The 23,808-nt window shown below is 40.2% G+C and overlaps 1 protein-coding gene across 3 annotated transcripts in view; it reads right to left on the bottom strand.

The window, feature by feature from the left end:
• The window catches only part of dock4b (dedicator of cytokinesis 4b), an 86,687-nt gene that overhangs the window by 59,232 nt on the left and 3,647 nt on the right, over positions 1-23,808 (bottom strand). For all 3 annotated transcript variants that reach the window (XM_079868419.1, XM_079868418.1, XM_079868417.1), the window contains exon 2: positions 412-495. In XM_079868419.1, the coding sequence (XP_079724545.1) occupies positions 412-495 (84 nt within the window). The remainder of the gene's footprint in view (positions 1-411; positions 496-23,808) is intronic.

Below are 23,808 nucleotides of genomic sequence, written 5' to 3' on the forward strand. Positions count from 1 at the left end.
AGCTAGTTTGAAAAGGAAGTCCTGCTGGTTAAGCTGATTAAGAAGCCTGGTGGGAACACACCATCATCCAAAACAACATATACTGGTGACCAACATTATCCTCAAGCAGTCCTGTTGAAATGCAAAAACAGCTTATACCAGCTAAGCCTGTTTAAATCAGCTTCATGTTCCTGTTAAAACTACCACTGAATTACCAGAATAATGTTAGGTTTGGGCACTTTCATGTTGTGCAAGTTAGTTTACCTGTGACAATAACCACCTTGTGCGAGTAATAGAACAGCATGGTCCATCTTAACCATTTTGCAATTTAAGCCGGTCCAAACTGGTGTAAACACTGGGGTTTATACTAATGAAATAAATGTAAAAGATGGTTTTGACGACAGTGGCTGGCATCAGCACTCATGTATTCACCTTCACATTTCTCCAGGATCTGCACCGTGTCACCGATCTCCAAAGGCAAGCCATGCTGCACCGTTCCTCGAAAACTGGCCAGCACTGCAACACAAAATAATGACAATCATATATAATATAACAATAACTCATCAGTCTTTTCCACTGTCAGTATTAGGGGTAATGCATTACAAGTTACATTTATGTAATCAGATTACTTTTTCTGACGAGTAAAGCAACGCATTACTTTATATATTTACACATTAATATTTGAGTTACTTTTTTATGAACATTACTTGGGCTAGAAAAGTAACGAACATTACTTTTTTAAAAATATTATTACTTTGCTTAAACATATTTAAAACTACTGAATTAAAATGTCTTTAAACATGCACACTCATGCATACATCGGAACAGACAAAAATAACAAAACATTACTTTCGACTAACTTTTCAAGCAATGTACTGTAATTAGTTACTTTTTTAGGGAGAAATAGAATATTGCAATGCATTACTTTTACATTACTTTTTCTTTTAGTTTAAAGGTGCAGTAAGCGATTTCTGAGAAACGCTTTGTAAAGTGGATAGGGCCGAGCAGCACAACACACTTATAGCCAATCAGCAGTAGGGGGAGTGTCCACTCATGATGGGGGAGGAGAGAGAGTGAGCCAATCAGCAGTAGGGGGAGTGTCCACTCATGATAGGGGAGGAGAGAGAGTGAGCCAATCAGCAGTAGGGGGAGTGTCCACTCATGATAGAGGAGGAGAAAGAGTGAGCCAATCAGCAGTAGGTGGAGTGTACATTTATGACAGGGGAGGAGAAAGAGTGAGCCAATCAGCAGTAGGGGGAGTGTACATTTATGACAGGGGAGGAGAAAGAGTGAGCCAATCAGCAGTAGGTGGAGTGTACATTTATGACAGGGGAGGAGAAAGAGTGAGCCAATCAGCAGTAGGGGGAGTGTCCACTCATGATAGGGGAGGAGAGAGAGTGAGCCAATCAGCAGTAGGGGGAGTGTCCACTCATGATAGGGGAGGAGAGAGAGTGAGCCAATCAGCAGTAGGGGGAGTGTCTACTCATGATGGGGGAGGAGAAGGAGTGAGCCAATCAGCAGTAGGGGGAGTGTCTACTCATGATGGGGGAGGAGAAAGAGTGATCAGGAGGGAGATTTGAAGAAAGACTGTAGAAAGAGAGATGGCTGAGAGACTTTACAAAAGAGAAAAATCAGAGGAATATCAGGCAATATCTTTATGACTCATGTATATATTAGAAAAGGATGCAGAGGTTGTGTTGTTTCTGCTCCATACTTGAACAACATTGGTTTTTCTATGTTTCACACAACCAGAAAGGCGATTAACAACCAACTCTTGCTTGTACTCTTGTGTACTGTATGTTCATTTTATTTTCTTCCTTGTCGTTCGTCCATCTTTGCTTTATTTTTCATAAAGTATTATTTTGCTTCGCTTCAGCTATGATAAAGAGACATCCAATGCATTGCATTTTCGTGCATTTTGGATGGCGGAGCAATGAAGGGAGGGGTGTGTTTGTTTGGGTTGATTTCAAATATGTGTTTACTGCACCTTTAACTTGACGTACTAAAATAACTAAAACTGTAATAAAAATATAAAAACTATATAGATACACTTTTTAAAAAACTAATAAAAAGGACAAAAAGTATCTCAATTACACTTAAATAAAACTGGTGACATGACATTTCAAACCATGTCATGACATTTATACGATGAATTTAATCAAAAAAACTGCTCCATTCTCTTCCATTGATACACATTTGATCAGCTATGAACCAAAGCTGAAGTTCGGCAAACACTGTGCTGCAAAATTGCATAGTGCAAAGACATTTGATTTATAGAATGTAAACGTCACAGATTGACCTTTTTGGCTGAATTCAAAGAGCGCACAAACCCAAAAGCTGTCTTTTTTGCAGTGTTGTGGGGTTTGAAGTAATTTCAGATGCTCAAAGCCTAGCGTGACCTCATCTTAAGCTCATAAGGGCAGGGTTGCCAGATTTGCTCTGAAGTTCAGCACCATGGGAAGGTTTAATAAAAGTGACGTGTCTCTCTTCCTTAAGCGCTCAACAGAGAGACTCACCTGAGGAGACTCGCTTTGATGAGCATGTACGCTAAGAGCCTTTGAAGAAGTCAAGGCTCCCTGAGCCAAGAAAAGTAAAGAAATAGAGCAGAAATTAAGAATATGGAGACTAAACGAGGGTGAAAAACATACAAGAAGAAAAGAAGTGACAGACTGGAAAATGGTGAAAAAGAAACTGCAGAGAGAAAATAATATATGTCTTGGAATCAGCCACCATGACAGCTCTCAAATCTATTATAATGATGTCATCATTGCCCACTCCACTCACAGGGGATTATGGGATATGTGTGTTAAATCAGGTTATCTCACCTGCCTGAGATGAATCAGAGATGATTTGTGGAGTGGATTTCATAGTTTTATGGGACATAGGCCAATCTGGGATACTAACAAAGGGCCTCTGACCCAATTGAGAACCTCTGTGTGTGGGTTGTAAGACTTTAAACGATTAGTCATCCTAAGATGCACAGAGCAACCAGAAACACTCACAAATTCCCAATCAAATCATTATTGGCAGTCAGTTCTTTTTAGAGAATCAAAGTCAAATCAGTGTAGTCCAACTGATTCCAAAAAGAATGACTCCTATGAGTTGATTCTTTTTGGTGAATCAAAAACATTCAGTTTGACCAGTGTATTTCAGCAATTCCCAAAAGAATGACTCCAATGTGTCGATTCTAGTTATTAAAAAACACAACAATCGGTGCAGTCCCAAAAGAACTTGTCAGCGAATCTAAAACATTCAACATGCTCATGTAAACTAATTGCCAAATGACTCTTATAGGTTGGTTGACTTAGTCAATCAAAAGCATAGAGTGCGACCAGTGTGTAACTGATTCCCAAATAAATAAATCCAATGAGTTGATTCTTTTGAGTGAATCAAAAACAAAGAAAATCTAATCTTATGATTGATTGGAATGAGTCTTATGAGTTTTTGTGTGTGTATGTGTGTGAATCAAAAAAAGGAACGAAGGGGCCATAATTCCTTACAATTCCCATCCTTACACATAACATCCACCCATAATACCCTAGCAACCGCATTGCAACACTTTGGTGTTATTTGCATTTCACATTTTTGTAAATATGGTAAACTGAACCACTAAAATTGTAAAACATGGATCTAACTGAATATTTTTACTCAGAAATGACAAACTAGAACCGTCCTTGAGTTCAGTGCATCTCCTTGAAACACTCACCCAATCACAATCCCAATGTCCAAAATTTCAGCTCATCCAAAAAGCTTCACAACCCAAGTTGTCCCTGAGTTTTGAAGGCAGCTGTATATCCTATCTGTGTGATTTGACTTTAAAATTTGGAAGGCAAAATAACAAAGTAGGTCCGTTGAATTAATTATACAGGTTTTCGGCAGCAGCACATTAAATTATTCATCTTGGATGCGGAGTCCTTGACAGAGCTCAAATCCTTCCCCGGTAACCGTACGGCAGCTGTTAACTGAGCTGGAGCATCGCCAAAGAGGCTCAAACCTGTTCAGTGACCGAAAAATACTTTCGGTGGTTTTTAATTACCTGAAGAAAGAAAAAAAACAAGAATGTGAGGAAGAGAGACACCCTTACCCCTCCAAAAAGATAAACTACCAATTTTAAAAACTTAATGGCAAACATGCTTTCAAAAGTTCAAAGTATTTGGACACACTTAATGTCACTGCATAAAAAGAATTGTTGGTCCAAAACTAATAATTGTCACAGCCATAAATAAGAAAGCAAATTATTGCAGTTCTATTCATGGATATTTAGTTTCCTTGCAAACAAGTGCCTCAAATAAAATAGTATCTTTTTAAAGATGTGATGCCAAACTCTGGCAAATCCAGTGATTATTTCAACCTTAAATAACTCTTTACTTTAACCCAGTATGTTGATGACACAACATTAAAAACATGAATAATATTTCACAACATTTATAAGTAAATCCATATTTATAGTAGAGTGTCAGATTTCCAGACACAGATTAACCCTGGAACTAAATTACAATCTCATCAGTAATTCTGCACTGAAAATCCTTTTTAGCACGATCCCTAATCTGTGTTTGGGACACTAGCCCGTAGTGTCTTGAAAAAAACAAAAACAAAAATTCATCTCTTAATACATTTTCACACTACTATTCATTTATACTAATATTTTATGTGTAATGTTAATATAATTTATTTATAATACTTCATTTTACAGTTCACATTTCTCTTGACTCAATCTCCAACTGCAGATGCAAATTAGCCTAAGGCTAACTCTGGTGTAATGCATCAAATGTTTACATTTATGTTTTTAATTACACATGGTCCCTTTTAAATAAAAAATCAATCAATTCACTATATTGCATAAAACATTTTGTGTTGCACTGCATTCTGGGATTGTCTGATAAATAAAATGCTTAGATTTTGTCCTAAAATATATTTTGTTAGGTTGCATAATTTTGCACACTGTTGAAGGAGCCTTTGCGTGCGTGTATGATGCCTAAACATTAGGACTGGGTTGAAAATATTGATTTTAATCAGATTCTCTTTTTGATGAACTGATATCTATTATTAAATCCCAAGAATCATTCTTTTAGTCTATGCTGTTTCCTGTTAATGTGTGAACACAACACTTCACTTGATTTCACATGATTTGTACCGCCTCTCGCAATAAATCCCAGTAAGCTTTGGGCTTTGATACTCTTGATATGAACCAAAGTCTTGGCTTTCAAATTCTGTCAATCTATTATGAAATTCAAAAAATGAATACCGGTGTGGTGCTCTTTAATGTAGTGTGACAAATTGCTGTAGCCACTTTATGAGCCAATCATCTCTTTCTCTTTACTACTAGTTATAGCACAAAATAAACATAAAATGAACATCAGAAGGTATGTTGAAAGATACAGTACAACTTACAGAAAAGTATCATGTGACATGTAATTGCTCAATCAACGGAAAGACGTTAATAAAACAGCTTGTGAACAATAGGTCACGTAACGTTATGTTTTCCTCAAGAAAGCTATTCAATGTCTATAGGTTGATGGTCTGCTAGAAAAATGAACAATTGACATGTACTGTACATGATATATCCAAAGTAATACATTTTGAATTGATCTGAATCAAAATCAGAATTGAATCGTGAAATGTGTGTCGGTGCCTAGCCCTAATAAAAATATTTTATAAGTTGGCAGCAAAGTCAAAGCAACTTTGATTTTAACTGATGGCATGTGCATTGTGGGAATGTGGCAGAGAAACAAACACACAGTCCAATCCTCAGCAGGGTGCCATGCTCTCGCATCCTATAATCCCGCTGGGCTGACACAGTCCTACGACAGCAAGCCTCATCCCTTTGGCTCAGACATCGAAATAGAGAACTCAACACAAGACACTGTTTGTGCGGATTAACTGCAGATCTGGTTTAGGTCTGCTACTTGGTTGCAGGTCTGCGGAGGGTGTGATGCTACAGTTGGGTAGTCTAAGCTCTTTACAGCACGACACAGAGCTCAGGATGATGGGTTTACCCTCGCCGCTCAAGTTCTGGCCAAGTGACATGTGTATCTGCCTCAGTGCTTCCAGGAAACAGAAACAGAGCTCAGAAGATTTACTGTGTGGAGTGTGGAAGAATCCGATGGTTTGGAGCCGGAACAAAATTAAACGTTACAGTGCGAGGACCAATTATAAAAGAGAACATGACTGAAACCTTTTTTAAAAACAACTAAATATCACATGCTGATCAAAAGCAGGCAATTTTGTAATAGCATTACATTTACAATAACAGTTTCAAAAAGTAACCTAAACGTATTTTAAATGCTCAAAGTTCAAGATCAATATATCAATATCAAGCCAAATAATATATCAAATGTTGGCGCCAAATGGCCTCGTGGTCAGCGCACCGACATATAGCACCGCTGCGTTTCGGGCGACCCGAGTTCGACCCCTCTCTCTCCCACCTTGCTTCCTGTCGACTCTATACTGTCCTATCATAATAAAGGCAAAAATATAATAATAAATGATAAATATTTAAATAATATATCAAATAATAATAATAATGATAATAATTTGTATAAACCAAACTATACAAATAAATGTATTTTAATTGTCTTTCATTGTAAACTACATAATTAAACTGAATACAAAATAAACAAATACATATTGTACGTATCAAATATTTTTTCTGCCAGAATGAAAATAAAAAACAGCTTGAAGTCAAAATCACGGTAAATATACTCAAATATATTAATGTACATTAGCAATTATTAAATCAATTATAGAATATATTACTATTAGAATACTAAATATAATAATAGCAATATAACATATTTTATAATATTTTATAATTTGTTTCTTTAATTATATATCCTATTTAATTGTATACAAAATATACAAATACATAGATAGACATTTAGCCCCTACTATAAGAACACATTCCAACAGCAAAAATAGATATCATAATATCGGCCATTAGCCAGCATGCACCCCAAAAAATGATGCTATTCCAACAGTATCAACATGCAGTTCACTAAAAATTGGTTCAAAAGGATCCCCTAATGTGCATTTAACCTCACTTAAAGCAACCTTGCCCCATGCTGATTTGTGATCCACCCATGAACCTGACAGCTAATCAACCTCTAGATTCATTAATTATTCATCACCACATTAATATGCAAATGTACACTGGGTTCTGTGTTGTCCATGACTGTGTTGCCAAATGAGACTGAATTATTAACACAATATTTAGGTCTAAACATTGAGCATCCTGCAGCGTAGAGCGAATAAATTATGCAGAAACTGGGAATATTTTGTTTGTTGGGGATCAAGAAGTTGCAAAACAATTAGGCAAGAGATTGTACTAAAGCATTTATTACAAGTAAAACCGTTTTCATCCTGTGCAAAACAGGATTTAGGGAATGTAATCGCCTGTGATACTACTAACAAGCAATTAAATTCGATACACTCCAAGACTTGAGAGACCAAGGATGTGCAATTACAATCCAGAAAATTGAACACAACCCAAAATGCCTTTCAACCACAGTAAATGACTTATGATACGGATGTAAATAGCTCTTCCACATGCAAAATCAAAAACCTTTTCCCTTTCTTAGCAATGCAGAGAATCTCACCACAGCTATCTCAACGCTGTTAGCCTCAACCGCACTGTAATACACACTGTATGATGTAAGAATCTGAATCTATCGCCAGTCTGTCAGACCAGCAATTCATCTGTGCTTCATAACAGGAGCTCGGGGTTCTTTGGCACGGCTCTTGGTACGCTTGTGCCAAAGGAGCGGCCACTGTGGAAATCATTCATTACCGCAGCTGCTGAAGAGGAAGACGCTGTTGATGGTAATGTGAATGCAAGTGATGGATTCATGTGCTGACAGAGAGCAAGTCTGTTAATTAATGAGCTCATTTAGACATTCCTCAGCCTGGACAGTGACACCAGAACACACTTAACCCTTCGGTCTGAAGGCGCAAGGATAATTGAAAACTACAAGAGGTGGAAATTAAAATGTCAATATCTCAAACAGAACTACAAGAAGGTTAGCGGATGGGGTAGAGTAGTTTGAATAAGGGAGATGGATGGATGGATGGATGGATGGATGGATGGATGGATGGATGGATGGATGGATGGATGGATGGATGGATGGATGGATGGATGGATGGATGGATGGATGGATGGATGGATGGATGGATGGATGGATGGATGGATGGATGGATGGATGGATGGATGGATGGATGGAAATTATAAAAGAAAAATGTAATAAAAATTAATAAAATAAAAAGTAAAATAAAAATGAAATAAAATGTAATACAAAATAAAGATGATGAAATAATATAATGATGTAATAATGAAATAAGGATAAAATAAAGAGAAAAATAAAAAATAATAAAAATAAAATAGATAATTAAATAAAGAAAATTTTATAAAATAAAAATGAAAATGAAATATAATACCATACCATACCATCTTCTTCCGCTTATCCGGGGCCGGGTCGCGGGGGCAGCAGTCTAAGCAGAGATGCCCAGACTTCCCTCTCCCTAGACACTTCCTCTAGCTCTTCCGGGGGGACACCGAGGCGTTCCCAGGCCAGCCGGGAGACATAGTCTCTCCAGCGTGTCCTAGGTCTTCCCCGGGGTCTCCTCCCAGTGGGACGCGCCCGGAACACCTTCCCGGGAAGGCGTCCAGGAGGCATCCGGAACAGATGCCCGAGCCACCTCAGCTGACCCCTCTCGATGTGGAGGAGCAGTGGCTCTACTCTGAGCTCCTCCCGAGTGACCGAGCTTCTCATCCTATCTCTAAGGGATCGCCCAGCCACCCTTCGGAGAAAGCTCATTTCGGCCGCCTGTATCTGGGATCTTGTCCTTTTTGTCATGACCCACAGCTCATGACCATAGGTGCGAGTAGGAACGTAGATTGACCGGTAAATCAAGAGCTTCGCCTTACGGCTCAGCTCTTTCTTCACCACGACAGACTGGTACATCGACCAGAAGCTGCATCGATTCGTCTGTCAATCTCCCGTTCCATCCTTCCCTCACTCGTGAACAAAACCCCAAGATACTTAAACTCCTCCACTTGAGGCAGGAACTCTCCACCAACCTGAAGTGGGCAAGCCACCCTTTTCCGACTAAGGACCATGGCCTCGGATTTGGAGGTGCTGATTCTCATCCCAGCCGTTTCACACTCGGCTGCAAACCGTCCCAGTGCATGCTGAAGGTCCTGGTCTGATGGGGCCAGCATGACAACATCATCCGCAAAGAGCAGAGATGAGATCATGTGGTCCCCAAACCTGACACCCTCCGGCCCCTGGCTGCACCTAGAAATTCTGTCCATAAAAATTATGAACAGAACCGGCGACAAAGGGCAGCCCTGCCGGAGTCCAACATGCACCGGGAAGAAGTCTGACTTACTGCCGGCAATGCGAACCAAGCTCCTGCTTCGGTCGTACAGGGACCGGACAGCCCTTAGCAAAGGACCCCGGACCCCATACTCCCGGAGCACCCTCCACAGGCCGCCGTGAGGGACACAGTCGAATGCCTTCTCCAAATCCACAAAGCACATGTGGATTGGTTGGGCAAACTCCCATGAACCCTCCAGCACCCTGTAGAGCAGGGATGGGCAACTTCAGTCCTGGAGGGCCACTGTCCTACAGAGTTTAGCTCCAACCCTGAAAAAATCACCTGCCTGTAACTTTCTAGTAATCCTGAGGACCTTGATTAGCTTGTTCAGGTGTGTTTGATTAGGGCTGGAGCTAAACTCTGTAGGACACTGGTCCTCCAGGACCGAAGTTGCCCATCCCTGCTGTAGAGGGTATAGAGCTGGTCCAGTGTTCCACGGCCTGGACGAAAACCGCACTGTTCCTCCTGAAACCGAGGTTCTACTATCTGCTGTATTCTCCTCTCCAGTACCCTGGCATAGACTTTCCCGGGGAGGCTGAGAAGTGTGATCCCCCTGTAGTTGGAACACACCCTCCGGTCCCCCTTAAAAAGAGGGACCACTACCCCGGTCTGCCAGTCCAAAGGCACTGTCCCTGACCGCCACGCGATGCTGCAGAGGCGTGTCAGCCAAGACAGCCCCCTTGAGTACCTCAAGTCTCTGAAATATAATAAAGGGTCAAATAAAATAATCTAAAATATATAATTAAAATAAAATAAATGTAATTAAAACATTTTATTTAATTAAATATAATTTAAAAAATCTTGAGCTTCACAACACTTAAAATCAGCAGAGCTTGTCTGCCTGTCAGTAGCTCATGAACTGCTTCACAGCATCAAGACAACAGATGCAGACAGAGCCACACACACACACACACATTTTTGGTAGCAATAATCCGAGTCACAGCCCTCCTGAGACTCCACAATCCTCAGCCCTCCTCCAGACATTAGGTTTTTGGGCACCTTTGTAAGCCGTGCCTTCACTCAAAAGACACCACACGCTCCCTTAGCATTGTGCTTGTGTCATTGATGGGCCTTAAAGAATAGATCTGCTCTGGTGGTTTATCAGAAATAAATGAAGCCATTTGGTGTGGGCCATTGGCTGAGAATTGCCTGTTATCCGTGTTTCAGATATCTAAAGGTCAGAGAAATATCATTTGGTGTCTCACAAAGAGAATTATCATAGACTCTTTCTTCAAACACAGACGGATGAGGAGAAAAAGTCAAGCGTGAGATGAGCAGTGTGTTGAACGTATGCGTTGTACCTCTCCAAGCAGAGATATCTGAAGACCACAGAGTGCATCATATTTTTCTGCCCTGAATGAAAGTGAAATACTTCTTGAGGAGGAAAAAAAATGACAGTCAATCATACAGTATCAATATATATATAAAAAAATACATTTTAATCAATTTGATTAAAACACTGAAGCTTTAAATTCTCTTTCAGCCTTTCACATCTTTCATTCTTGATTCAGGAGAGACGCCCACCTTGCAGAAGCTGTAAAACGTGTGTTTTTCAGTCTAAAAGCGCTATAAGTGAAGGAGATGAAGCGAGTAGTGTCTCCGCAGGCCTGAGTAAATCATATATGACTCTGATTAAATGCGAATATAGGTCAGACTTGTTAAGCTGCCCACTTCTCCTCATTCTGTGCCATAATCGGCTCTCTGATTCTTTCGTCCCGTGTGCGTGTTTGTGTGTGTGTGTGTGTGTGTGTGTGTGTGTGTGTGTGTGTGTGTGTGTGTGTGTGTGTGTGTGTGTGTGTGTGTGTGTGTGTGTGTGTGTGTGTGTGTGTGTGTGTGTGTGTGTGTGTGTGTGTGTGTGTGTGGGATTGCGATGTGATCCGCTGCCATAATGTTAGATAAAAGCTTTTAAATACTTAGAGCTGGAAAAGCACTGCTGGATAATTCATCCTGATTTCACAGTGGAATTTCTTTGATTCATATCTAAACTCACTATAGCCTATGTAGAGTCCTCTGTCATTGTTATGTGTGCTTTTCTCGTGATGTTTAGTCACTGTGCTCTGACAAAGAGCTCAAATAACCAATCCCTCCTCACGCTATTTTTCTTCGTATAGTTCCTTCAATTGAGGAGCAAATGGTTTCGGTTCTCTATTCTTCTATTTTCCTCAACACCCTCCTGATACTTGTCCTCCTTCTTATAAGAGATCTAGCCATACGAAACCCTGATGTCCTCAGACCTGAAATACAGATTAAACCAATTTTGGAGCCATATCACCATCTCCCCAGCAGCAGAAATAGAGGACCAGACAGTAAGCAACATGCTTAACACAACAGCTGGAGAAACATACACACCGAATCTTCATCTTTACAGTTAAGGGATTGTGAGAGATGCTAAATTAAGTACAGTCAAACAGATAAGCACGTCCATTTCCGAAACATATATTTCCTAAACATTCCCTGAACAGTCAATAACAAATAATCAATACTTCCTTTCATCAATAGTCTGATTAATTAAAAGGCCATATTGCATGCAGTAAACAGATTATTAAAAAAAATAATTATAGAAAAGTATTATTATTATTGGTACTTTTATATACTTTTTCAGTACTTTTTTCTACAGCAGATTTCAAAAGGTATATTTATCAATACAAAAATACTATAAATAATTGTATATAGTATAAATAAAATAAAATAAATAAATAAAATAAATGTAAAAAATAATAAAATAAAATAAAATAAAATAAAATAAAATAAAATCATTAGTGACAAGAACCGCCAAAATAATGTAAGTTCAACTTCTAACTGTGGCAGCCCGTACACACTCAAGAAGCAGAAATCTTACTCAGGGTTTCAGCATCACACACTTTCATCCCGTTCAAAGCCTCGCCACTGGACCAGGACACTGCAGAGGCCACAAACTCCATTTCATACAGTCAGTAGAACTGACAGTCACATGACTTTTCTAGTGTTTACAGGCTTTCCGCACCAGACAACAGGCTTGTTTACCAAGGGAAGGCTAAAAAGTAAAGGTTTAAGGCTTTCATGTGGCCTTCGGTATTGGTCAGACCAGTCTTTCTGGCATAATAAATGTTTTACTATGACCAGAAACATTTCCACCACTGTGGTGACCTTGTTTAACACGCGTTCATCTATGAACCAGAGCGACAGCCACACCCAAACGGAGATGTGAAAGAGAATACAGACCGCATCAGTCGTCTCTCATTAAACCCCCCTCTCCACACTGCCTTGAGCTGTTAACACAAACACTAACCAGAGGAAGGAATCCATTTATAATCATTGTCATTCACAGTCATTATCAACACCATTTTTATCATCACATCTGCTCACCTCTATTATTACAAACATCAGTGACTTGTCTCAACCCAGAGGGCTGAAGAACAAATGAATGCCCATCAGGAGAAATGACATACACATTTTATGGTTAAAAATGAATTAGCTAGGTGACAAAACAAGAGCTGCATGATGATATTGCAAAAAAATCATATACAGAAAGAAGCTGGATTGTATTTACACCATTCAATGTGGTCAGAATCTGTCCCTAAACCAGCTTTGAAGGTGGTTTCAGTCATCTGAGTTTTTAAAAATATTTAAAAAATATATAAAATGAAATGTAAATATATATATATATATATATATATATATATATATATATATATATATATATATATATATATATATATATATATATATATATATATAGGCTTATATAATATATAATAAAATAAAATATATACAAAAAGATTAAAAAATAAAACAAAATATTGAAAAATAAAACAAAAACAAAATAAAATAATAAAATCTGAGAATTTGAGCATTTGTGTCAAGTGTCTAAAGATATATTTGGCAGCCCATAAAGAATTAGGAAACAGAAATCTAATATAAGGGTTTTAGTAACACACCCTTCAGTTGAGACCCTCGCCTCAGGACCGGGACACCTCAGAGGCCACAAGCTCCCTTTCATATGGCCAATATTGACGGTCACATGACTTTTCTCATATTAACTGGCTTTCTACGCCAGACAACAGCTTTTTTTTCCTAAGGGAAGTCTGAAATTAATGCATCTTTTGTGTACGTCTATCTGCATTTTAATGTGCTATGAAATAATGATCTGATCATCAAAATATATAAACAGAGAGTGTAGGGTGATTGGCACAAAAAATGAAAGAAAAGCGATCAATCTCAATCTAATTATGATACTGTGATGCAACGTACTGTATGACCCTCAAAATCAGAACTGATTGAGCCAATCAAACTGCTCACACAAATGATTGACAAGCTATATATCCAATCAGCTGTAGAGTAGAGTCACTGAAAGGAAAACAGAAAGAGAAAAAAAACCTCTGATGAGTGATGCAGATTCACTTCACAAACACACACCTGAATCCAGACAAACACACACCACTCGCTTCATAAAGCAGCGCAACACCAAAGGCAAAAGACCGAGTAGAGTGAGACAGCACTGAACAGCATGTCTCTCTCTCTCTCTCTAAGCCCCAGATGGTGGACCACAGCACTGAGACTTCACAGCGGAGGCCTTAAGACCCGCTGGAGCGTGAATCATCAGCGCAATAAGCCTCCAAAATGAACAAATCTGTGATTATAAAAAAAATAAATAAAAAAAACACAATCGTCCATGCTGTTGGACAACAAAACAAGAGACTCTTTAACAAGCCAACATGGTGCCCCAATGAGCTCAAATCAAATTCACTAGCACTAGTCGGACTCGAGGCTGCTGGTGTGGAACACGGCTGTAACAGGTGAACTCATCAGTCATGTGAAGCGCTCGGCCGTCCATATGTCCAGCAACAGACCGCACAGCCAGTGTGGTGGTGTGAGGCTGGCGGGCGGCATGTGTTTGGACTGCAACACTGCCAATTACTCTAAGGACAGCTGCCCCAGTTACGGGTCAGAGCAAACTATACACTTTCAACGTCAACATGACTGAAAAACAAACAGAGCGACATACTTGCATGCAGATAGACAACAGGTTAAGTAATATTATCTAGATTTGTATATTCACTAAAGAAAATAAGTTGTATAAAGAAGCCAAAAAAGTTCAAACCCCCAATGCAGAAGGATCTAGACTTGTAATTCAATTTCTATTGTGACAAAGATAACGGCAGTCAGTGACACACAAACTCCTGTAAAGGAGGAAGGGAGGCAGAATGAGTGTTTTGTGGTTGGCTGGCAGCTGTAATTTGTGTTATCTGTATATTTTAACTCCAGGCCTTTCCAGAGTGATGATCAGACAGCCGCGTGCTGCTGTTTACCCATCCATGAGCAACAGCGAGAGAGAGGGAAAACATGAAGCATCATCAGTCACGCATCAGCTAGTCTTATTATCACAATGTGATCCGCCCGCTACTGAACGCCCGTTCAGCATTTGTTTGTTTAGCATTACACGCTCGTTCTGCCAGGAAGAAGTGCAAGTGTCCGGAGCACAGGCAAAAACAGCCGGCTCAAAATGTTTCTGCAGATCGATACGGATCAGAGGACTCCGCTCTGTCTAAACAAGGCACACAAATACAAACAGAGAGACGTACCAGCATGCAAATAAATATAAAACAATATACTTACATTTACTGAACACAACAGATGGTAAAGAATGACATTAATGTCATATCATTAGCACAAATGGTGTAGAAATAGACCGATAATGTGTTTCACATAGCATGTGCCCCAAGCTGAATTACGAATTCGGAAAGGCAAGAAAACCCTACGGAGCCCATAAAGGGACATGGTTTTCTGTGGTGGTCGGTTAAAGTATAGTGCATCAGATTTCACTTATCATGTGAAGAGAGTAAGGAGAGATGACTGACAGGAGGATGGCAGAGGATTTTGGTCATTGACAAATGTGTGGTCTATTCACATCAGCATCTGCCTATACGGGTGTCACAGTTCAAATTGTTCACGGTTCGGTTTGTATCACGGTTTAAGGGTCACAAATTTGTTACAGTTTGGTATGTGCCATGTTCAGGAGAACCATTTATTATTCGCATGCTGTTAGAGACACGGCTTTCTGTGTGTATGCTTCCAATGTGTGCGCTCGTGCTTGAATGTTTAAATTGGCAAGACTTAACAAAAACACAAACGTGCAAATTAAAAACTTTTGTGATGATGCAGAACGGCCCCGATCGAGACAGTGACAGTCCCGCCAACGGTCCCCGGGCCATCGGGCAGTCCGAATGCCCAGTGCCTGTCCGAATTAACATTGAGTGCCTGTTTAAACACAGAATGCAGTGTGTGATGTTTCGGTCTCACCTGCGCTCGCACACTGTCTCTTCACCCGGGTGATGACGGCGTATGCATGTTATAGCATACGGCACTCGCATCGAACAAAGTATCCAAAAAGTTTTTGACAAACACTGTTGTAACGTATCGGGAAGCCAGAATGTTCCCAGACAGGATATTTATATGACGCAGGCAGTGTCTCTATCAAAATACATCAGCGAAACTCGGTCTGCCTGTTTAGGCGTTGTTGTTGTTTTTCAACAAACCATAGATGAATCAGCAGATCTGAGATTAACAGTGATGCAAGTGCATGCCATACGGTGGGGGAACCGTTACACTCCTTCTATACACAGAGTGCGCGTGATTTCGAATTCGAAACCATGCATATTGATATACCGCAAATTATATACAATATAATTACCTGTATAATTACCTTAACTGTATAATTGCAAGCGAATGCAAAAGCATTTAAAACATTTTTTCCTCCCATCTCTTCACCATGTCCCTTTAGGGACTCCTTAGAACCCGTTATCTCCTTTCCAAAACAAGAATTCGGCTTCGGACACATCCATGTCTAATGATAAATGACACAACTTAGTCTGAAAAGCACCAAATAAAATTATTCACAGATAAAAAAATACTTTTACTGTTTGGATTATTAACTACTTTTTAAATTGTTACCATAACAATTAGACAACCCAAAATTGTTGTTGCTGTTTTGTTGTCATTTTTTATTTTATAAAAAAATAGCTGCTTATTATTATTATACAAAAATAAAAACATGTATTATGCATATTTATCAAGGCAAAAAAAGGAGTAAAAAGAGTGTGAAATAAACATGTAAAACCACAACTATCATGCTTGATAGGCAGCTGCTTTTGGTATATCTGGGCTAAATATGTAACACTGGGTTTAAGTTTCCTACAAATTCCGAGAGTCCGAAACACCACAGTCATCCACCATGGCATTCCGAGGCGGATTTGCGTCCAAAACATCTTATTCTTTTCCAAGTTTAGCTGTAAAGAGAAGCGGTGCTAAAAGCACGCCTAATGGACTTCACACGCGCTCATTTTTTTCCCTTTTGTGGAGAAATTTTCATCCCACATCGAGTCCTAAGCCACTGGCACGCCAGGAGCGGCCGGGACATCTGCTTTAGCTTAAGAGAATCAATAACTGCCCCCTTCCAGACTCCTATACTGCATAATTTTCATGAGCTCTCTGGGGTGCAGGAATAACATAACGGGCAAATACAGACATTTCCTGCCTGGTCACTCCAAACAAATCTATCTGATTCGGGATTATGCATACATGAAACCCACAGTGTTCGTTTATCAAACCTTTCCCGAAAGTGGCAGGAAACAATGAGTCTAAGGTGTAAGCAGATGAAAACAAGCTACTGAAATCTGCGCATAAAGCTGACCTCTGAATGATGCACATGGTTTCAAATTCCACTCAAGCTGAGAGGTTTGAATGCCTGGTTGTTTTGCCAAGCGCCATATGCCGTTTATGGATCATGTAGGATTACTGCACAAGGTTGAAGAACGACGCACAGCCTATGTATGCCGAAAAACTGATAACGCTCGTTTTTCCCCCGAGTGACCAAATTTCCTGATTCCATCAGGGAATGAGAGACTTTAGCACACATTGGCAGTGCCCACCTGCATAATTTAATTTTCAAATAAATAACATCATATTAGAAAGTGTGACAACTCGCCCCGGTGCTTTTCATAATGTACAATCACAAATTACAATTAAATAGAAACTTAGGCTGCTTTGCAAAATTTTGTGTGTGAAATCCAGTCATTCCAATAGGAATCCACACAATTGTGAGTTTTGGCATGAGGGTGATAAAGCTTTATGTGATTTCGCCAGGTTGACCAACAGAAAGCTGCTTGGTTTGAAAGTGAATTTCTGACCCTACCCTTAAACCCTTCTGCAGGCCTAATTTCGACAGTGCATTCAAATGCAACTAGCTTGACTAATTTATTCATCCTAGCCTCTGTATGAACTGAATTGATCGAGAGGAGCAAATGAAGGCTGAAAAAAAAAAGTGTCCCAGTTTCTGGCCCGAAGTGGGTCAACAGCAGCCATTTATACCCTATAAACACATCTGTAATTAAATAAAGCTGAGAGAAAACACTGTGAAGCCTGACAGGCAAGGTGTGAAGGGTGTAAAATGGGGGGCTGTTTTACTCCTTCCCATCACAAATACAACAGCAAAGCCTCATCTGTGCAAACATTTTCACTTTTGCCAGACCTGGTGCATTATGGGAATTAAAGCTTTAGTAAGCTAATGTACTGTGAGTGCACCCAAAACACCCAAAACAATGGAGTAAACAAACTTGCATAACTAACAGCTGTGGTTGGGCCAGTCTCACAAAGCCAGACCTTTGCCCAGATAGACAGAAAGCCCAACTGTCCCAGAATTCCTCTTGGGCAATGAACTAGAATGCCAAATTAACCTATAGTCCAGTCAGGATAGCAGCTGAAACCAAACACTCCACGTCCAGATGGGAAGCTGTGGTTAGTCTCTCCTCTGTAATCCAGTAGGATTGTCCCAGGTAATCCCTTGTAGGGGCCATCCCAAACACATATTTCCCTTTGAGGGTATGGGGTGGTCTTGAAGCATAATGGTAATGTTCAAAATAAAACTTTGCGTTGAAGAAAAGTAGATTTTTGTTTGTATGCTGTCAATTTTACTGTAGTTTAATCCAAAACTTTGAATATAGCTAAATAAAATATGCTATAATTGCAGCAAAATTAAGACATAGCTTCCGCTTGAGGTGGTCTAAATTTAACAGTTGTTTCAAAGAAAACAAAATGCAGTGTGGTTTTGCACCACTGTTATTTGGAGATGTCAAGCGTATGTGACATGCGGCGTGCCCCATTTACATTCAAGTATTTATAGCATCTTCGCTCATTATGCTAACCTACCTTAGTGCTTACAGCCACAAAACTCTACCCGAGAGCCCAGACCGGCAGGGAACGAGAGACAAACAAGTTAGTGAGCTTCTTTCTTTCTTTAGACAGTTTCATTGTGGACTATCACCTGGAAAAAAGTACCCCTTTGTCATCTTTACAGAAGAACTAATCTAGTTTTTTTTAAGCAAGATTGTGTACTGTGTAGTTTAAGGATGGATAAAAGTGTATTCTGAATTGTAATATGCTATAACGTTTTAATACAATTTTTGACTATTACTCTGTAAAATTAATCCACTTCTACCCTAAAAACAGAAAGGCTTTTCACACTGTGCTTAACCCCGGATTAACGTCATTCTAACCCCGGGTAAAAGAACATATCACACTTGTAATTTAGAAGTGGGGTTAGCACCGCTCTTTCCCCCAGATTAACATTGCGGTGCCAATCTAGTACAGTGTGAAACAATGCTGTGTCAGAATGTCACAGCTAGATACAACAACAGACAACCTATCACGCACTCATGTTTGCATGCTTTGGACAGTCACGGAAACACTGCATTGTATATAAACAGTAAATTTGGTGTTTGAGAGGGAAAACTGTCAAATGCTGACTGAAAACTTTCATTCTTACCTTTATAGTTCGAAAAGTCCATTTAGTATAAACACAAGTACATTCGGCAATATGAGGACGCGCAATGCTAGAGCTTTTATGTAAACAGGTCGCGTATTGTGTTCATCCAATCAAAGACACTGACACCACACAAATATGCAGAACGTAGCCCAGGGTTTAGGAATGTACAGTTTGAAACGTTGGCTTATGAATACCCAGGATTAATTGTTAACCTCGGGGGAAAATTGTGAGCAGTGTGAAATGTGAAGCAAGATAACCCGGAGTTTAGACCCATGGTTAACCATTTCAAGGGTGAAAATCCCATTGACTTTGTTTTGATTAATTCTGGTTCTTATCTCTTCTGTAAAACCGTGACACAGCAGAAGACACGCCATTACGTTTGAGGCTCCTGTCGTCATTATAAGAGATCCGTCTGCATTTATTCACTGTACATCGTCTCCCAGCGGGTAGGACGAACCCAATTCAGCCGCTTGGCCACACAAAGGAGATCCATTACAGTCGCCGTCGCTGAGTGGCACTTCATTTAAGACTTAATTCGCACCCTGAGGGAAGCCAAATAAGGACACCAGGTGGAGAAATACCAGGGGGCGAAGAGCTGCCCCAAATTTCTGGGTCTCCAGCTGATCCAGGCTGCTTTCCGTAACGGCCAAAACGTCGGGCCCAACACAGATTCTTATGCACGCCGCTGAGGCAATCTAGCAATGGAATGTGACAAATCGGTGTCAAGCTAACATTTTTTGACAATATTTCTCTTCAGAATTACGAAGAAAGGCCTCGTTTGTGAAATTAAAGTGTTTAAAGGGCAAAAGAAAGTGTGTGAACATAAAAAAGGGCTTGAAGCAAAGGAGGAAATCCCTGAATGCTCGTAAACTGTGTCGGATGCCGCCATCTGAATGCTAAGCAGACCCCATTCAATCAATGATGAGAAGGAGAAAGGAGAACTTGCCTCTCTGGACGAACTAACTTCAAATAATGAGAAGGGAATTAAAGTGATTTATTGGATTACTTGAAATCCAACAGAATCTCTTTGCATATAGGGCTTCAACAGAGATAATCATTTAAAAAGTGAATGAATCCCATAAGGAAACACGAGTTAGAGAAACGACAAACTTTGCAGTCAGTGAAGGAGTATGTTTGATCAATCAATCAATCTCAGCCATACCACAGCAATAAGACACAAAAAAACATGTTACAATTTTACCACGGTAAATTGTGTTCATAGGGGCATTTTTTTAATAACCATTTTTAATGTGCTACATGTGGTTATTGGCTTTGCAGAATAGATGAACCACATCTGAAGCCAAACAAAAAAGTCAAAACCATCCGCTTTATTAAATGGCGTTAAAACCCATGAATATAAGAGGTTTCATGTGATATCATGTTTAAGATATTTACTCTCTCCCAAACCACTAAATAAATGAAAACTCAAAAACCTGAAGTGCATTTATTCATGCAAAACAGGGTTCTGTGGTATCTTCCACTCGGTAACGTACATTAACCAAAGCAATTGCACAAGTTGCTAAGTCTCGAATCAATAAGGTCAATATGGGTCCACGCGGCAAGGAAGAGATGCATTAACAATCAGCAGGGTGTTAATTAGCCCTGCTGTCAACTTGTAAGAAGATGTGCTTTAAGTATAGGTGGGAAAAAGGGGTTTGGGCTCACATAGCATCCCTGAGAGGGAGTATTACCCTCATCCTGGCCTTACTACGGGGTAAAGTGATCTAGATATATCAAGTCCGCGAGAAAGTATGGCAGCTAGTCTTAGCGAGATACGTTAAAGCAGAGAATTTGGTGCGGTTGCCTTGACAGCAGCAGTCAGGCGAGGACTCGAATGCTGTATCGCACAGCCTGACAGCTTAGATAACAGCTAATGGCCTCTCAGGTCCACTTTCAGTTCGTTTTCCCCACGGACAGAGCGGAGAAAATCTGTCGAGACATGAACATGTGTGCAAGTGTCTGGAACGAAAGATATATATAAAAAAACTTGTCCAATCTGTTTCAACTGGAACAGAAGGAAAGACTGACCGCCTATTAAAGGAATAGTTCACTCAAAAATAGAGATTTTGACTAGTATTATAGAGCACAAATCATATGGACCTTTTTTTAATGCTTTTTTGGAGCTTGTCAGACATTGGCAAACTGTCATGAACTTGTGCTGTAGGTGGACAACATCATGGAATAAATAATGCAAATTAAAAATTTTGGGTGAACTATTCCATTAACATCAGACAGTGTGTAAGCGCGTATATTATTATACATCACCTACGTACACACCCATGGCAAAAACACAACACGCATACGTATCATTTGGCATAAACCAAAATTACAACATAATGACACCCCAGCACCTCTGTAGCCCATGTTTATGGCACATCGTCTCTCATAAGCGGTTTAACACCAAGGTCAGGGTGAGCAGAGATCACAGGACCATCTGAACGGAGGAAGAACAACCAGTGGGATACAGGAAACTCCAGGCGTCAGCCGTGAGGAAAGCGACTTAATGAGGAGCAACTCAGTGGGTATGAAGAAGAACACGGAAGAGCTGGCGAACGCTCGACATCCTGCATCTAAACATATGGCTTGCTAGGACGCCGCCACTGCAGGTTTAAAGGCAGCTCTGGTTATACAACTGGATTTATCATCCTCAAACACACTCTCAAACTGAGTGCAGACAACAAAAGTCTTAAACAACAAAGAGAACACAGCATGTTGAATTCTAGATGAACCGATAGTGTGAATTTGGGGAGGGACTCCCTGTTTGGCCAAACAGTGGCAAATGGGGGAGCAAAAGAAGCAGAACGAAGGTTAGGAAATGAACAGTTTACTTCAAACCATGAAAATTCTATCAATATAATGAAGGATATGAATAAAAAAAAAGAATCATACAAGTGATTAAAATTGCTTTTTTAAAAGTCTCCTGAAGTCATATGATTTTCCTAATGATTATTTTTGATTATTATTATGATCTAGTCCTTAAACGGATGTCTGTGAAAGCCATATCTATAGCCCTGTCTGAGCCAGACACCAGCAGCTCTCGTTCCTGCCAAGAGCACAGATAACGAACGTCCTTCTCTTTACATTCATCTCTCCCTCATGCATGATCCCTATTCACACAGAAGCCTTTAACCTGCATTAATGAGGCATTCAGCAGCACACTTAATTACATCCACGTTCCAGCCACCAATTGCATATTAATAATCTCCCTGTTTGCGTGCACCCTGAACAGGAGGTCAAAGGTCAGTGGGATTATGAGGTCGGGGGGATTGTGCCTGGTTTAGGATCTATAACGGGATTTGTGCAAAGAGCAAGGCTTCGGATTCAAAGGATGGGGGATTTTGTTTTTTCAGAAAGGATCTTGTCTTTGCGAGTGAGTCCGTTCCTTTCTGATTATTGCATATGTATCCATAACCGCAGTTCAGCTCATTAGCTTCCATTGTATAAAGCCTAATAGACCGTAGTCAGGTAGATGGCATATTCTCACTCGGTGGAAATAAAAACAAGGCTGATGGATGTTGCTTACAAGTTAAAGACTACAGTCTCTAGGCTCACACTGCTTCTTAAAGGAGTCCTATAAGGATTTTTTACATTTTCAACCTTCATTAGTGCGATGTTGCTGTCTGAGCATGAAAAAGGTCTGCAAATATACAAAGCAAAAAGTCACTCCAAAGGGAGTTATTCTCTGTATCAGTGCGCACTGTTTTTGAACTCGCTGAAATGCCTCCATTGTAGTCTTGAGTTTTCTTCCGGGAACGCACACATCAAAATATTCCTCATTTAAATAATTCCCACCCAAGGTATACATTAAAAAGGGGCGGGGCCTGGTTGAGTTGAGTCAGTAGTGTTGAAACTTGCGGTTATGGAAAGGCGCGTGACCTTTTCGAAGCACTTGACCAATCACAACACATGGATCCACCCGACCAATCAGATCACACTGCGCTTTTCTGAAGGAGGGGCTTCATAGAGACAGGAACTAAACAGAGTGTTACTGACAGACTGGGAAGAGAGGTGCTGCAACAATGTAAAATATGTGAAAAATAATGTGTTCCTTAAAGGACCGAGCCAAAAAAAAAAAACCCACAAACAAAATCAAGACTTTGGAAAAGGGAAAAATCCCCTTTAAACTTCACAGGAAAACCTAAATGCCTGAACATTGGAAGGATACAAATTGGAATAAAAGTGTATGTTTTCCACTAGCTAATCCCTACTAGTGTTTATCCATGTGCTAGTATGTAGCATGAATGCATGTAATTCCAGACCCCGCATGCTCCCCCATCTGGAGCCTGAGTCATGATAGAAATGGGATATTGTGTCCTGGCCTCCCTGCGGGTCCTTCTGAATCACTGTGTCAGCTCTTTTGGGGGCGTGGCCCCAAGGCAATTACATGTGATGAGGTGTTGAGGAGCCCCGCCCACTCAGATCCCTTGGCTCAGGTCATTACAGAATTTTTTCTATAATGAAGGAATGGCTCGCTGCACTTCCACAACAACCTGCAAATCCCACAGGGAATCACGCAGGGTGGCCACTAACCCTGGGTGCCACTTCCACACAGCACTAACCCCCATCGCCTGCTCCACTCTCCCAGGGGGATTGGATACTATAGAAAACAATGGCTAGCCCCCGGCCGAACACATACACATCCATGAAAATACACGCCA

The sequence above is a fragment of the Squalius cephalus genome, assembly GCF_949319135.1.
Source record: "Squalius cephalus genome assembly, chromosome: 4".
Classification (NCBI taxonomy): Eukaryota; Metazoa; Chordata; class Actinopteri; order Cypriniformes; family Leuciscidae; genus Squalius; species Squalius cephalus.